This window comes from Oryctolagus cuniculus, chromosome 17 (assembly GCF_964237555.1).
Source record: "Oryctolagus cuniculus chromosome 17, mOryCun1.1, whole genome shotgun sequence".
Lineage (NCBI taxonomy): Eukaryota > Metazoa > Chordata > Mammalia > Lagomorpha > Leporidae > Oryctolagus > Oryctolagus cuniculus.
In genome coordinates, this window is record NC_091448.1 from 24,183,514 (window position 1) to 24,198,947 (window position 15,434).

Sequence of the window (15,434 nt, forward strand, 5' to 3'; positions counted from 1 at the left end):
AGCCCCAGGGAACTGGGGGTGGGAGGAACCAGGGCACAAGGAAGAACCCTGTGGGGAAGGATGGGGGGAATGTCTCACTGGAAGATTCCATGGCAGTTGGTGGGCAGCCACTACCGGCCTGGGCAGGGAACCAGGGGCAGAGGAGTGGATGAGAAAGGCCGTGGCTCAAGAGCTGCTTCCCTGGGCAGCAGAGAAAGGCAGGGGGCGGGGGCGGGGGGGACGGCAGCTGTGTGTGGCCCTGGGCCAGGGAATGAGGTGGCTGCCGGGGTGTGACAGGGAGCCGCGTCTGCCAGCCTGTGAGTGCTTCACGGTCATAAACATGGAGCTGAGCTGGATCACTGAAGACGTGGACGGACCCAGAACGCACACGGGCCATGGCGACCGGCCCCTAGGCGTCTGTCCGTCCCCTCGAGCCGTTCCCTGGCTGGGCGCCGAAGAGCCCCAGAGATGGTTTGCAAAGTCTGCGGCTCTGATGCCTCCATGGCTCTGCAGAGATGGGCAGCCACCGTCCAGCCAGCGGTCAGGGCTGGCGTGGCAGTGCCAGCACCGACAGCACGGCAGACTCAGAGCCGCCACCGCCCTCTCTCCCATGCTCTCAGCACCCCGGGGAGGGCCCCTCACCCTCTGGAGCCCAGAGATTAGATGTGAGCAGCTACGTGCAGAAGAGGACAGGAGATGCCCAGGAAAAGGAAAGGGGGGAGGAGGTGGGCAGGGAGGGAGAAAGGATGTGGGGGCGCAGGATGGCGAGGCCCGGAAGAGAAGTGGGTAGGACTGCGAGCAGCCGTCAGGACCAGCGAGCGGCAGCCGCCATGCAGCTTACTGGAGCCAGCCATGGGCCGGCAGTGGACGGGACGATGGCGGACAAGACAAACCCAGGGCCTGGAGTGGAGGGAGACGAGGACCTATGCAACTAGGAATGGGGAGAAAGTGACACCAAAGACACTGAAGGCAGCAGTGGCGGGAAGGGAAGACGGGGAGAAGACAGGAGAGATGGCTGCCCTGCACCCACGGCCCTGGCTCCACGAAGATCCAGCAGGTAGGGTGGGGCAACTCAGCAGGGGGCGGGCAGGAGTGAGTGGGGGTGGCAGGTACCCCCGTTCTCACCGGCACCCCATGGAGCCACGTGGGGAGCTGCTCCGTACCCAGGCCTGGGCTCTATGGCTTTCCGTGGATGCGACCCAGACGTTGGAACGTGTTAAAAGTGGTCGTGAGTCTAAAGCGTGGCCAGGGACACAGTGGACGCTTAGGGGCCATCTTGGAAGGGGAGAGCTCTCGGCTGGGGGAGGGTTTGTAAAGGAGGCTCAAGGCCCCCGATGGTCCCGACATGAGGACAAGGGGTCATCTCCTCAGCAAGCCCCCTTCCTGGCTGTACCTCTACTAAGAGTAAGAAAAGAGAGCGTTCCAAAGGGCAAACCCAGCCACACAGCTCAAAACCCCTCCACGCGCTCTCCTGGGCCACTTGTGCCGCCTTCGAGCTGGGGCCCTGGGGAAGCTCCTGTGCCAGGCGAGGTTGGCGGGGGCCCAGCGGGGTGTCCCACCCCACCACCCCCGAACCCCTGCACCCTGACAGAGCTGAGTCACCGAGCCCGGGTGGAGTCCCGGGCTTGACAGTGAAGCAACTGGAACTGGAAAGCTGGCCTGGAACAGAATGTATGGGCTCTAAACAAGGCCCAGGAGAGGTGACTGTATGCAAATGTTCATTAACTCAGCATACCTGACGTCCTCCCGCACTGGCCTCAAGCCTCCTCCTTTTTTTTTTTTTTTTTTTTTAAAGGCGTATTTATTTATTAAAGTTAGGGAGAGAAGGAGAAAGATCCTTCATCTGCTGGTTCATTCCCCAGATGGCTACAATGGGCAGGGGTTGAGCCAGGCCACAGCCAAGAGCTTCTTCCAGGTCTCCCATGGGGAAAGGGGCCCAAACACCTGGGCCATCCTCCACTGCTGTCCCAGGCCACTAGCAGGGAGCGGGATGGGAAGTGGAGCAGCTGGGTCTCGAACTGGTGTCTGTGTGGGCTGCTGGCGTTGCAGGCGGTGGCTTTACCCACTACGCCACAGCGCCCGTCCCCTTCCTCTTTTTAAAAAAGATATACTTTATTTTGAAAGAGTTCTATACAGAGAGAGACAGAAGGAGAGAGAGATCTTCCATCCCCTGGTTCACTCCCCACATGGCTGCAATGGCGAGCGTTGGCCCAGGCCAAAGCCAGGAGCCAGGGGCTTCACTGGGGTCTTGCAACGCGGGTGTGGGGGCCCAAGCACTTGGGCCAACTTCTGCTGCTTTCCCAGGCCAGCAGCAGGGAGCTGGATCGGAAATGGAGCAGCCAGGACACAAACTATGGGATGCTGGCGTGGAGGGCAGCAGCTTTACCTGCTATGCCACAGCGCCGGCCACTAATGCAGGAGAGTCAGAAGTGAAAATAAACGTGTGTAAATAGTGTGACGGACGCCTTTCACGCGTGCCAAGAACAGGGCAGAACACGGGAGCAAAACGCTTCAGCTGGGTGGGGATGAGGCGTGCAGACTCGGGCAGGGTCTTGGAGGATGTGTAGGAGTTGACCGGGAGGCAGGGCAGGGTAAGAACTGGTAGGTGTTTAGGAATGAGGGAAAAGGACAGGATTTGTGGGTGGAGGAGAAAAACCCACAGGCGTGTACAGGGCTAGAAAGCAGCCTGGCTTTACCCGGAAGGCAGAGAACCTTCCATGGAAGGTTCTAGAGATGTTGCCTGATGTCTTTCTAGGGCTGACACGGAGAGGGGTGGCCTGGAAGAGACTTTTAACATTGCCTTTCGCTCTGTGTTACCACAACAGCCCTTTCTGACGTGCTGTTCAGGCTGCTGACTTCGACAGAGAGAAGAATCGAGGAGAGGGGAATGGGCACGTGCGCAGCCGCAGAGTCGCAGTGTTGAGTGTAGGGGCTGCTGAGCGGGCGCTCGTTCTAGGCACTTGTTCGAGGGCACCGGGTCTGAGCACGACCGTGTGTTTCCCCCGTGGGATGAACACGCAGGGGAGAGGGGAGCCGGCCCCGGGCTGCAGGTGCCCTGGGGGCCCAGGAGGTCTCGCCGAGAGCGAGCGGGGCGAGCAGGTCTCAAGCCAGAGCGCATTCCCGCTCTCGAAAGCCAGGGGGGCTTCCCGAGGCGCACGGCCACAGACAAGTCTGGAGAGAGCGAGCAGCCCACCGGGGCAGCGCCGGCCACGCCAGGGGGAAGCGGGGCGGGGCCCAGGTCGGCTTCCCCGCCTCGAGCGCGCTCCGCCGCCCGCCCGCCCGCCCGGGGCGCCGGTTAAAAGGTCCTCGGCACGCCCCCAGCCCCGAGTCGGATTAGGGCCGGCGGTGCCGGGGGTCTGCGCTGAGCTTCCTTGGGTCCCGACGCCCGCGTGTGGGGGTCGCGGGGTGGGGGCCGGGGCGCCGCGACAGCCAGGTGGGGATTAACAGGGGCTGGGGCTGTGACAGTGAAAATCCTCTCAGGAATGTCACGTAGCTCCAACTCCCGCCACGGTGGCGGGCGCCAAAGTGCCTCGCTGTTCAAGTGGCCTCTCCCAAGGCGAAGACGGGCGAGGGGCTGAACGAGTGGCTGGCGGCTTTCCACTCACCAGGCGAGAGGCTGAGTGGGAACCGACGGCCGCCGACGAGCGAGACGCGGCCCTGCCACACCTGGGCGAGACTGGACTGGAGGCGAAATGTATATGCTATTTATAGGGCCTCACCCTAAGGACTTCTGATTGGCTTTAGGGCAGATCTATCACTCATCTTCTGGGTTAGAGGTGGGTGGAAGGTCAACCACGACCAATACAGGAACAGTCCTCAGCTAAGCCCCGCCCCACGCAGCTTCCTGTCGCTGTCCATCAACGACACAGTGGGCGGGACTTTGCCTCCCGCCAGTTGGCCGAGGAACACGTCGTTCATTCTTCCGTAGGTTTCCGGTTGGTGCCCTCTACCGTCCGTCAGTGACCCTGCACAGACCTATTGGCCAAACCAACGTCGCTCTAGATGACTCTCGGTGATTGGTTAGTAGTGCTGTCGGTCCCCAATGTCCCGACCGCTTACTGGTGGGCGCTGCCGTCGCTCGGGCGGTGGCGGGCTCCGGGATTGGCGGGCTCTAGGCGGGCGGTGTCAGGCTCTCGGTGGCGGCGGAGGCGGCGGAGGCCAGGGAGGAAGATGTCGTAATGAGCGGTGGGTCCTGGCCGCTGCCGGCGGGGTCTTTCCGGCCCTCAAGGGTCGGGAAGATGGGCAGAGGCCGCGGGGAGGGGGAGCCGGCGCCGGGGGATCCCCCCTGGGGCCAGGCCTGGCGTCGGGGCCCGGCTTCGGGAGGGGCGGGGGAGGGAGGATTCCCGCCCGGAGGTGGAGCGGGGCTGGCCAGCCGGGCGGAGGCACCCGGAAGGGGGCGTTCGACTCCCCGCCCCCTCGGAGCCCGCTGGGCGGGAGGGCGGCCGCTTCCGGGGGCTGGCGAGAGAAGCGGGCACCTGGGGCGTGCGTGGCACCCCCTCAGCCGGGTCGCCGGCTCTCCTCAGAGCTGCCCGCCCGGTGGGCAGTGCCTGGGCCTGTCCTGAGGAGACGGCGCGCAACCCTCGTGCTCGCCGTGGGTCTGGGGGACGCCCCCGGCCTCGAACTCTAGGTGCCCACCGGAGACGCGGGACCCTCTGGAGGGCAGAGGGGGGCGAGAGAATTTTTCTTTCAGACGGTGTCCCCCCCCCCCACATGGGCGCTGCTGGGCGCGGACGCCAGCCCTGGTGACCGATGTACCCCAGTAGGGAGTGGTCTCGGGACACTCCCGCCTCAGCCCGCGGAGTGGGCACCGACCTTTGAGTGCACGCCCGCGCCGAGCGCTCGGGACCTGCCAGCTCTTTGGCAGAATTGCGAGCAGTTTGAGAACTTGCTGACAGGGCCCCCGTACCCCCGTTTCCTGACTCCCCGGGGCGGGGTGGGGCGAGGGGGGCAGACAGTCCCAGGGAATGGCTGAAGAGAGACTTGGAGTCTTCCTGCACCCCACCTTCATCCCCTGATCGCTCTCAGCCCCGTCCCCGCGGGCTTTGTGAGCTCAAGAGACTGTGGTCCTCGCGGGGCAAAGGAGAAGCCTGCCCTTGGCGCCTTCCTTGGCTTTGGAGTCCAGGGTCTGGGCTGGGTGTCCAGCAGCTCTCTCCCCGGAGGGTACTTCCTGCGGTGTACTTTAGACGAGGAATTGGCCCAAGGGCACCTGTCACAGATCATTACAGATTGCAGGAAGTGGCTATGTGGTTGGGTTGGTTAACTTTTTTTTTTTTTTTAAAAGATCTGTTTATTTGAAACTCAAGAGGGAGATCTTCCATCAACTGGTTCACTCCCCAAATGGGTGCAGCAGCACAGAGCCGGGCTGCAGCCAGGAGCTTCCTCCATGTCTCCTGTGTGGGTGGCAGGGGCCCAAGCACTTATGCCATCTTCTGCTGCTTTCCCAGGCACATTAACGGAGCTGGACCAGCCAGGATTTGAACCAGGACCCATAAGGGGTGCCAGCTTTGCAGGTGGCAGCTTAACCAGCGGTGCCACAACACCAGCCCCTGGGTTGGTTATTTTGGATGATGAGATTTTTAGGGTTAGAAAATTGACATGTTGGCCAGCTCACACAGAGGCCGAGGAGATGGTGATGGTAGAGTCCACAGCACAGTGTCCTTTGATGACTAACAAAGAAGCCCGTTGTCTGCAATCATGAATGTAACTGCAGTGTCTTTTGTTTTAAATTCTGTGTGTGATAAAGTGGATGAATTTGTTAGGCAATCTATCAATCGGGCTGGTGATATCAGCGTTCTCATTGCTGATGTGTTTTCTTTTTTTTTTTTTTAAGAATTATTTTATTTATTTGAAAGAGTTACAGAGAGACGTAGAGACAGAGAGAGGTCTTCATCCACTGGTTCACTCCCCAGATGGCCATGGCCGGAGCTGCATGGATCCGAAGCCAGGAGCTTCATCCAGCTCTCTCACTTGGATGCAGGGGCCCAAGCACTTGGGCCATCTCCTACTGCTTTCCTAGGCCATAGCAGAGAGCCGGATCGGAAGTGGAGCAGCCGGGAGTAGAACCGGCGCCCATATGGGATGCCGGTGCTTTAGGCCAGGGCTTTAACCCACTGCGCCACAGTGCCGGCCCCCCATTCCTGCTGCTGCTCCCCCCCCCCCCCCCATTGCTTCTAACAGGTGTTAATACCTATTGGAAATGGATACTCGCTGGCTAGGGCAATTGGCGAGTTTTCTCATTCTAGTTCTGCCACTTGGGTAACTGGCTTATTAACCTTTTCCAGTTAAAAGCAACAATGGGATAGAGAAGTGGTTCTGACATAGTTATGAACCCCCTAAGCTAGGGTACTAAAGGCACAGACTCTGCCAAAGAGACCCAGGGAGAGTTTGTTCATAATCCAGTTGTCACCTGACTGCCTAGCAGGGACAGCTGGCTGCAGGAGGGCATCGCTGTGGACAGCACGTGGACTGGCCACTTTCTCTCAGACTTAGTGTTTGGGCCGTGGTGGCCTGTGGAAACAGAGAGAAGCTTTCACAGGATTTTGGCAAGTATGTTGGTAAAAGCACTTTATGGCAGTCCAGCAGGTGGGATAGTTCCTGTTGGCCTTGAATTCTTCTGGTGGTTTAATAACAGCCCTTTGGGCCGGTGCCACAGCTCACTTGGCTAATCCTCCACCTGCGGTGCCGGCACCCCGGGTTCTAGACCCGGTCGGGGTGCTGGAGTCTGTCGCGTTTGCTCCTCTTCCAGGCCAGCTCTCTGCTGTGGCCCGGGAAGGCAGTGGAGGATGGCCCAAGTGCTTGGACCCTGCACCCCATGGGAGACCAGGAGGAAGCACCTGGCTCCTGGCTTCAGATCGGCTTAGCTCCGGCTGTAGCGGCCATTTTGGGGGGTGAACCAATGGAAGGAAGACCTTTCTCTTTGTCTCTCTCTCTCTCACTGTCTAACTCTGCCAGTCAAATAAAAAAAAAAAAAGATTTATTTATTTATATTTGAAAGGTGGAGTTACAGAAAGAGACCGAGACAGAGATCTTCCATCTGCTGGTTCATTTCCCACGTGGCTGCAATGGCCAGGCTGAAGCCAGGAACCTGGAACTCCATGCAGGTCTCCCTGGATGGGTGGCTTGGGCCATATTCTATTGTTTTCCCAGGTGCATTAGCAGGGAACTGGATTGGAAGTGGAGCAACTGGGACTCGAACCAGTGTTCAGAGGGGTGCTGGTTGTGCAAGCGGCAGCCTCAGCCACTGTGCCTCAGTGCTGGTCCCAGCAGGTTCTTGTTCTAAAACTTTGGTTTATCCCCTCTGTTCTCTGTGTACATGCACGTTGGAAGCCTTGCTTCCAAACACTGAGAAATTTAGGAATGACTTTTGAACGAGATGGGCAGTGGCCACAGATTGAGAAACAGAGAAACATTGCTTTCAAGAGTGTGTCGCACATTAGAAAGTGTAGGGGTGTGTGGTGCAAACTCCTCTGACTTTGTAGGATTGCGTGGTCTCATCCTGGCCCCACATACTTTCTTAGGAGTGTATTGGGTGGTCGAGCTGCAGTGCCCTTTTGGATGGGATTTATGGATTTATTCCCAGTCTGGTGTAAACCAGGAATACTTTGTGGGCTGGACCAAACCAGTCTGTCCTGGGCTTGGAAGTGCACGTCTTTATGGAATGCATGGGCTGGTGTTTGCTTTCGTTTTGGGTGTGTGTGACTTCTAGACCTGTTGTCGGAAGGAGAAAAGCTCCCTTTATTTCTTCCTCCGTAGAGCCAGCACGTGCTCTTTGTATTTCTGAAGTGTAGTTGAAAGCCTGTCTCTAGGGGCGCGCTGCCTGGGTGACCAGCGGGGCAGGGTTTGGCAGGCCGTGCTCTCTAGGAGACCCGGGGAGGAGCGCCCACACTTCTGTCAGTCATCTGTTGGAGCAGGCTGGGAAGATGAGCCTGTGGGACATTTCCCTCAAGAGCAGTGTCAGGCTAAGTAGGAAAGGGCTTGGGGAGTGCCCTGAGGGGATGCGCCCAGGCTGGTGGGTTTGTTCCAGTTGGCAGATTCCAGAAGGGAAAAATGATGTGTGTACTGCATCGTGGAAAGTGAAAAGCAGCTCCAAGGAGCGAGCTCGGAATGGGCCTGGCAGCCAGGAGAGCTGTGGCTGCCTCTCCGCGTCCTGGAGGTGCTCTTTCAGAACGCTCCCAGCCTGCCACTGCCGGCGGCACTGCTGTGCTGCTCCTTAGAGTGGGCTGGCGGCGGGCACAATCTGGACGATGAGCTGGGCCCAGGAGCAGGAGGCTGTGAGAGGGCTCAGTGTCCAGTGTCAGCGCTTCTCTGGGCCGTGCTGAGACCTCAGGCGTTGTGTCACCGGACAAGCATGCTGGCAGACCAGCCACTGGAATCTCATCGCGGCTCTCCTTCGTTAGCTGTGCTGTTTCGACATCAGTTACCTGCCGTCCCCAGCCTTGCCCCCACTGTGCAGGGCAGAGGCTTGGCCTGGGACGAGTTTTAGTTGCTAAGTGCTCTGCAATGCCAGTCCGTCCCTCTGTGGTGACTTAGGCCTTTCATCTCAGCCGAGGGGTGAAAGTGGCTCAGAGGAGCTGGCAGGCACTGGTGTGAACCTCTCCAAATGTCCTCTTTCAAGAGCTTCCTCTTTGGGGTTGTCACCTCTCCCGTGGGATTTAGTGGCGTCAGAGTGGCCTCCGAGAGAGTGGGAGCCGGGAGGAAGGCAGCAGGGAGAGCCACGTGATCGGAAGTGGACTGTTGATGTCTAATTGGACATCTCAGATCAGCCTAGAAAAAAACCAGAGCAAGACATTTTTTAACCTTCAGAGAAGTAACTGGTAAGCCAGCCCTCTTCTCTCGGGGGAAATGAAGTCACCCCTCGTTTCGGGAGCAGATCCTAGCCCGGGGTGAGTGTAGAGAGTGACTCACAGATCCGTGTGCCAAAGCGCAGGGAGAGAGCAGTGTGCTTGCAGCTGATGAGATCCTGTAGGGGAAACGCATCGCGCTCTCTTTTTACGCCTGCCCTCTAAGGCAGTGCTCTTTGATGAAAACGCTTTGCACCATTTCCTGGGGCTGCTTTGGTCATGGTGAGAGTTCTCCTGTATCGTTGCCATCCCTGGCACCCCTTCTCCAGAGTCCCTTCGGTTCCAGTAACAATGGGGTGTGGCCCAGGCAGGATGCAAACTAGCACACGACAGGATCCCGTTCTGGGGAGAGGCGTGCAGGGTGGAGATGGTCGAGAGGTATTCTGTTCAGGTGCCCGCGTTGTCCAGCTGCATTTTCCCTGGCCGCGTCAGTGGAGAGGAGCCCTGACACGTGCTGCCGTGTGTGTGCTCAAGGGTTTGTCCAGGAGCAGGACTGGGCTGCGCTGGCTCCTGCTCAGGCTCTCGCCCTCGGGGGCTGACCTACACCTGGGACTGGATCCTTGCCCAGTGCCAGAGATGCAGATCTGCAGGTGTTCTCCTTTGCTTCTCAAACTCCATTGAGGCTCTCTGACTCCACTGCCTCCGGGTTCATTCATTCATTCATTTCATTCAGCAGATACATACCAAGCACCTGCTGTATGTGGGGTCCTGGGGTAGTTGGTTCAGTGAGGAAGACAGAGGAATCTCTCTCTCAGTGGGAGACTAATAGACATTTTGTTAGAGAGTGGGAAATGCAGAGGGGAACCTGGGAGAGAGGACAGGAACGCATATGAGGTGGGAGCAGCTGACGGAGGTGGTCGGGGAAGGGAGGGGACTGAACAGCAGTGCAGAGACCTTGAGAAGCACCCCACCCCGCGCCCCCAGTGTCTTCTGGGAACAGCAAGGAGGCCAGGTGACCCAAGTAGTGAGTGAGACAGGAGGGTAGGTCGCCGAGGGGCCTTCTGTGTTGTAGGAACTTTGGCTCCTACTTTGAGTGGGACAGTAGGGGGCCTCTGAGCAAGGAAGAAGTTTAATGGGTCTCATTCTGTATTCATGTTGAGAATAGACTTCAGGCATCAAGGTTGGATACCCAGCCGGCGCCGCGGCTCACTAGGCTAATCTTCCGCTTTGCGGCGCCGGCACACCGGGTTCTAGTCCCAGTCGGGGCGCCGGATTCTGTCCCGGTTGCCCCTCTTCCAGGCCAGCTTTCTGCTGTGGCCAGGGAGTGCAGTGGAGGATGGCCCAGGGGCTTGGGCCCTGCACCCCATGGGAGACCAGGAGAAGTACCTGGCTCCTGCCATCGGATCAGCACGGTGCGCCGGCTGCGGTGGCCATTGGAGGGTGAACCAATGGCAAAAGGAAGACCTTTCTCTCTGTCTCTCTCTCTCACTGTCCTCTCTGCCTGTCAAAAAAAAAAAAGTTGGATACCCAGCTTAAGAGGCTTAGTTGGTTATACAGGTGAGAGAGTGTGGGGACCTGGGACCCAGGTGATGATGCAGAGGTGGGGAAATGAGTCAGATTCAGAATATACTTGGGGGCCTGCGCTGTGTCACAGCATAAGCTGCAGCCTGTAGCGCTGGCATCCCATATGGGTGCTGGTTTGGCTTCCAGCTGCTCCACTTTCAATCCAGCTCCCAGCTAATATGCCTGGGAAAGCAGTAGAAGATGGACCTAGTACTTGGGCCCCTGCACCCACATGGGACACCCAGATGAAGCTCCTGGCTCCTGGCTTTGGACCAGCCTAGGTCCAGCCTTTGTGGCCATTTAGGGAGTGAACCAGCAAATGGAAGATATCACTCTCTCCATCTCTCTCTCTCTGTCTCTTCCTCTCTATTTTTAACTCTGACTTAAAAAGTGATATATTTGAAGGTAGAGCCAAATATGCTTACTGGCTGTTAAATGCAGGACATAGAAAAGAGAACTCCTAGGATTTGGCTGAACAGCTCATGCAGTCACCATTGGTGCAGTGTGGATTTTTGAAGGAAGCGCAGAATTAGGGAGATGTCAGAAGCACGGATTTAAGATGCCTGGTAATATATCTAAGTGGTAATGCCAGCTGGCAGTGGGGTGTACAAACCTAGATAGAAGTTTGTAGTCAGCTGGCGCCGCGGCTCACTAGGCTAATCCTACACCTGCGGCGCTGGCACACCGGGTTCTAGTCCCGGTCGGGGCGCCGGATTCTGTCCTGGTTGCTCCTCTTCCAGTCCAGCTCTCTGCTGTGGCCCAGGAAGGCAGTGGAGGATGGCCCAAGTCCTTGGGCCCTGCACCCACATGGGAGACCAGAGGAAGCACCTAGCTCCTGGCTTCAGATCAGCACAGCGCACCAGCCGCAGCAGCCATTGGAGGGTGAACCAACGGCAAAAGGAAGACCTTTCTCTCTGTCCCTCTCTCTCAGTGTCTACTCTGCCTGTCAAAAAAAAAGAAAAAAAAGTTTGTAGTCATCATTACATAGAATCTACATATTATTGCTTTTTTTAAAGCCAGGAGATTAGATGAAATCTCCAGGAAACAGGTATAGAGAAAGGTAGGTCCAAGGGTAGCCCAACCATCAAAATTTGAAAGGAGAGGAAGAACCAGCAAAGGAGATTGAGATGTAGCCAGAGAGGCAGGAGACCAACCCAGCAAGTGTGTCCTAGAAGCTGAGGGAAGAAAGGTTGCAAGGAGGAAGAGCAGTTGATTCACTGTCGGATCCACACAGACGAGGAGGTGTAGGGATTGGCCATTAGGTCTAGCAACAGGGAGGTCTGTTGGTGGCGGGAAGGTGAGCAGTTGTAGCTGGGATGGGGCTGGTGCAGTGAGGTGAGGTTGAGACACGTTCAAGAACAGGGTTGGGGACAGCAGGAATAGGCGAGGCGTTTTGCTTAGCTGGTGAAGGAAATTTTGAAATGTGAACATACTGTCGAGAGCATGGTGGCACCACAGGTTAAGCTGGGGATGCTCACATCCCATATCAGAGTTCTGGTTTAAGTTTTAGCTGCTGCTGCTGCTCCTCCTCCTCCTTTTTTTTTTTTTTTTTTTTTTTTTTAGATTTATTTTATTTGTTTGAAAGAGTTACTGAGAGAGGCAGAGACAGCGAGAGGTCTTCATCTGCTGGTTCTCTCCCCAGATGGCTGCAAAGGCCAATTTGAAGCCAGGAGCTTCTTTCAGGTCTCCCACATGGGTGCAGCAGGGAGCTGCATTGGAAGTGGTGCCACCAGGACTTGAACCTGCACCCATATGGGATGCCAGCACTGTAGGCTGGGGCTTTAGCCTGGTGCGGCACAGCCCCAGCCCCAGCCGCTCTACTTCTGACCCAGCTTCCTGCTAATGCATCCTGGTAGGCAGTGGATAATGGCTGTAACACCCACATGGGAAACCTGGATGAATTCCTGCCTCCTGGCTTTGGTCTAGCCCAGCCCTGGCTGTTGTGTGGGTTTGTAGAGTGAACCAGCAGACGGAAGATTCCCCCCCCCCCCCCCCGTCACTGTGCCTTGAAATAATTTTTTTTAAACTGCAGACACAAATGAGGATCAGGGGCTGAGGCTGGGGGTGAGAGTTGAGGGTAGGGAACAGTGAGGCTCAGGACGGGGGCTGGGGGGGGAAGGACCTCCACGCCTCTCTCACCTCCCTCCAGCCTGTCGAGGAGAGGGCTGCTGCCCAGCACTGCTCTTGTTTAATGGAAGTCAGTGAAATGTGTTTGACCGTTTTTGGGCTCTTGTATACTGGTTATTGTGATTGCTACAGGTTTGCTTCTCCAAGTGTTCGGTGCAGTTTGGAGTCTCTCACAGTTGGGGTGCTGTTCCCCAGTCCAAGCTGATTCTCTTCGCCCATTCATCAGCTTCCTTTGAGGTCCAGCTTTGTTCTCTGAAACTAGCCCTGGCTTGCTTTTCACTCACCAGCCCTGCATTCTTCCAGGCTAGGCAACTGGGAAAGCCTAGGCTTAGAGACTGTGTTGTTGGCTTTTGGCCCAGCTAAGCTGACCAAAATAGCCAGGAGAAGCAGTGTTTGCACAGAGTGAAATTCCTCCAGGGGAAATACCACAGCGGCCTCAGAGGCCACAGCCAGGCTGGTGGGGACCCAGGAGGAAAAAAAAAAAAATCGGCCTGGGTGTGCAATGTTAACCAGGTTCTGGCTACAGCAGTCATGTCCTTTCTGTGGGTGCCCTTCTCTCCGTTCCCTGTGTCCAGTGTGACCAGTGAGCTGGCCCCTAGCAAGATGGCCAGAGCCCAGGCGCCCTCCTGTTACGCTCTGTCAGTTGCTGTACAGAGATCCCTGGGACAGAGACATTCCCTGCCCTCCTAGGCTGGGGGACGCACTGGCACTGGCAAGGTCACCTAAAGGAGGGAGCTGTAAAGGAGCTCCCAAGGACAGCGCTGGCCAAACGGAGAGAGCACGTGGGGCTCCACGGGAGCGAGCGGGGTTAGTTCCCGAGAGATGAAAAGTGAAGTGTGAGTTGAGAGAGTTGGAAGGGCAGAGCGGCTGTAGCTTTAGGGGAGGGCCGGGGAGGGGGCATCTTCTGGCCTTAGTGAGCTTATCTTTAGAGCATCTGGACATCATCCAGGGGGCCGATGGGTTGGCTGGAGAGATTTTGCATTCTGAAAAGATTCTTCAAACCCCATTGTGGAGGTTGGATAAGAGGGGCAAGGCCAGAGCCTAAGAAGTTCTTGGCAGAACCTTGGGCTGGGCTGGGCTGGGCTGGGCCGGGCTGGGCTGGGCCGGGCTGGGCTGGGCTGGGCCGGGCCGGGCTGGGCTGGGCCGAGCTGGGCCGGGTCGAGTGGTTAATGCTAGGAAAATGGCGATAGGGCTGGAGAGCGGCAGGAGATTGGAAAGGGAGTTCTGTTAGGAATTGGAATCATCGGCCAGCGCCGTGGCTCACTTGGCTGATCCTCCACCTGCGGCGCCAGCACCCCGGGTTCTAGTCCCGGTTGCTCCTCTTCCAGTCCAGCTCTCTGCTGTGGCCCAGGAGGGCAGTGGAGGATGGCCCAGGTGTTTGGGTCCCTGCACCCGCATGGGAGACCGGGAGGAGGTACCCGGCTCCTGGCTTCAGATCGGCGCAGCTCCGGCTGTAGCAGCCATTAGGGGAGTGAACCAACGGAGGGAAGACCTTTTCTCTCTGTCTCTCTCACTGTCTATAACTCTCTGTCTCTCTCTCCCTGTCTAACTCTGCCTGTCAAAAAAAAAAAAAAAAAAAAAACAAATAAAAAAAAAAAAGGAATTGGGGTCATCAGCATTCGGTGATTCACTGGGGATGAGTTTGACACTAGGTTTTATTGTGATTGGAAATTCTGTAAGAGTCTGGTTTAACCAAAGACACTCGTTGAACCCGCAGGGCTGTGCTGAGTGCTGGCCTTGATGTCAGTAGTTCACTGGAAAAAGACATGGCCTACCGTGGGGAGCTTTCTCCTAGTCCCCTACCTTAGCACCCTCGTGATTTAATGGATGGTCAGTGTTCCCAAAGGGCTTGACTCCATCTCAGGGCAGCTGCAGGGGCAAAGGCTCCTTAGGGGTCTGGAGGAAGGCCAGTGGGGCCCAAGGGTGATCCTGGGGTGTCAGAGCTGGACTTGCCTGTGGCAGCACAAAAGGAAGACCCACGAAGAGAGGCCTTGCTTGGACGGACAGATCGGGAGAGGGAGGAAGGGAAGGCAGTGCTGGGGGCAGGGGGAAGAGCCCAGAGACCCAGGGAGGTTTTTCTGCTGGTTTGGGGGTTGAATCGGACTTCAGTGAGGGGAAAGAAAAGTCGGGTGTGGCCCCGTCGGGTACCTGGCACTGCTGCCCCATCACAGGCCTGGTTGGATGCCTTTGGGAGTTTTCCGTGTTGCCTTGGAGAGGCACTGTTGCTGTGTAGTAAATTACTGGAAAACTTCAGCCCAGGGACTGTTGGGAAAATGTCAGCCAAGTTGAATTAATGAAAAGCCTGACTGATATAATTTGAAAGAAATGCAGCTTTTTCTTTTAAGAATATGCAATGACCCCACTTACAATGTTGCTAGACGCTGGTTTCAGGGACCTGATGTGAACTGCTGTTAAAAGCAAGTGGTGCTGTTAAAATGGAGGAAATGGCATAAAACAATTACAAAACTCCACCCAAGAGTCCCTTTGCAGTCTTCCTACACCATTTGGCCTCACTGCCATACGCAGGAAAAGTTAAGCACAATTTATGTCCAGATTACACGTTAAATATAAGGTTCCAAATCAATGAGCTTCCAAGAAACCTTTGATCATACTGTAGTCTTGAAGTTACTGTCTCAGCTACTTTTTTTTTTTTTATTACTTAGTTATTTATTTGAAAGAGCTATGGCAAGAGAGGGAGAAACAAGGAGAGGGTAGAGAGATCTTCCATCTACTGGTTCACCCTGTAAATGGCCACAATGACCAGGGCTGGGCCAGATGGAAGCCAGGAGCCAATAGCTTCATCTGGGTCTCCCGTATGGGTACAAGGGCTCAAGCCCTTGGGCCATCCTCTGCTGTTTGTTAGGTTATAAGCTCAACAGAGAAAGACACAAGGTACATAAATATGTATTGGTTTTAAACTTCTGGTAGCTATCAGATCACATTTAAATTTTTATTTGTAAAGATTATTTATTTGAAAGAGTCACA

The 15,434-nt window shown here is 56.5% G+C and overlaps 1 protein-coding gene across 8 annotated transcripts in view; it reads left to right on the plus strand.

Moving 5' to 3' along the window:
• The first annotated feature begins 228 nt into the window (after nt 1–228).
• The window catches only part of SP2 (Sp2 transcription factor), a 38,471-nt gene continuing 23,265 nt past the window's right edge, over nt 229–15,434 (plus strand). For 2 of the 8 annotated variants that reach the window (XM_051825612.2, XM_051825614.2), the window contains exons 1-2: nt 3,365–3,673; nt 3,908–3,998. Coding sequence is in view for 4 of the 8 variants with exons in the window: in XM_051825608.2 (XP_051681568.1) it covers nt 676–1,036 (361 nt within the window). In the remaining 4 variants the exon portion in view is untranslated. The other 6 variants (XM_051825608.2, XM_051825609.2, XM_051825613.2 and 3 more) reach the window with 5 other exon arrangements.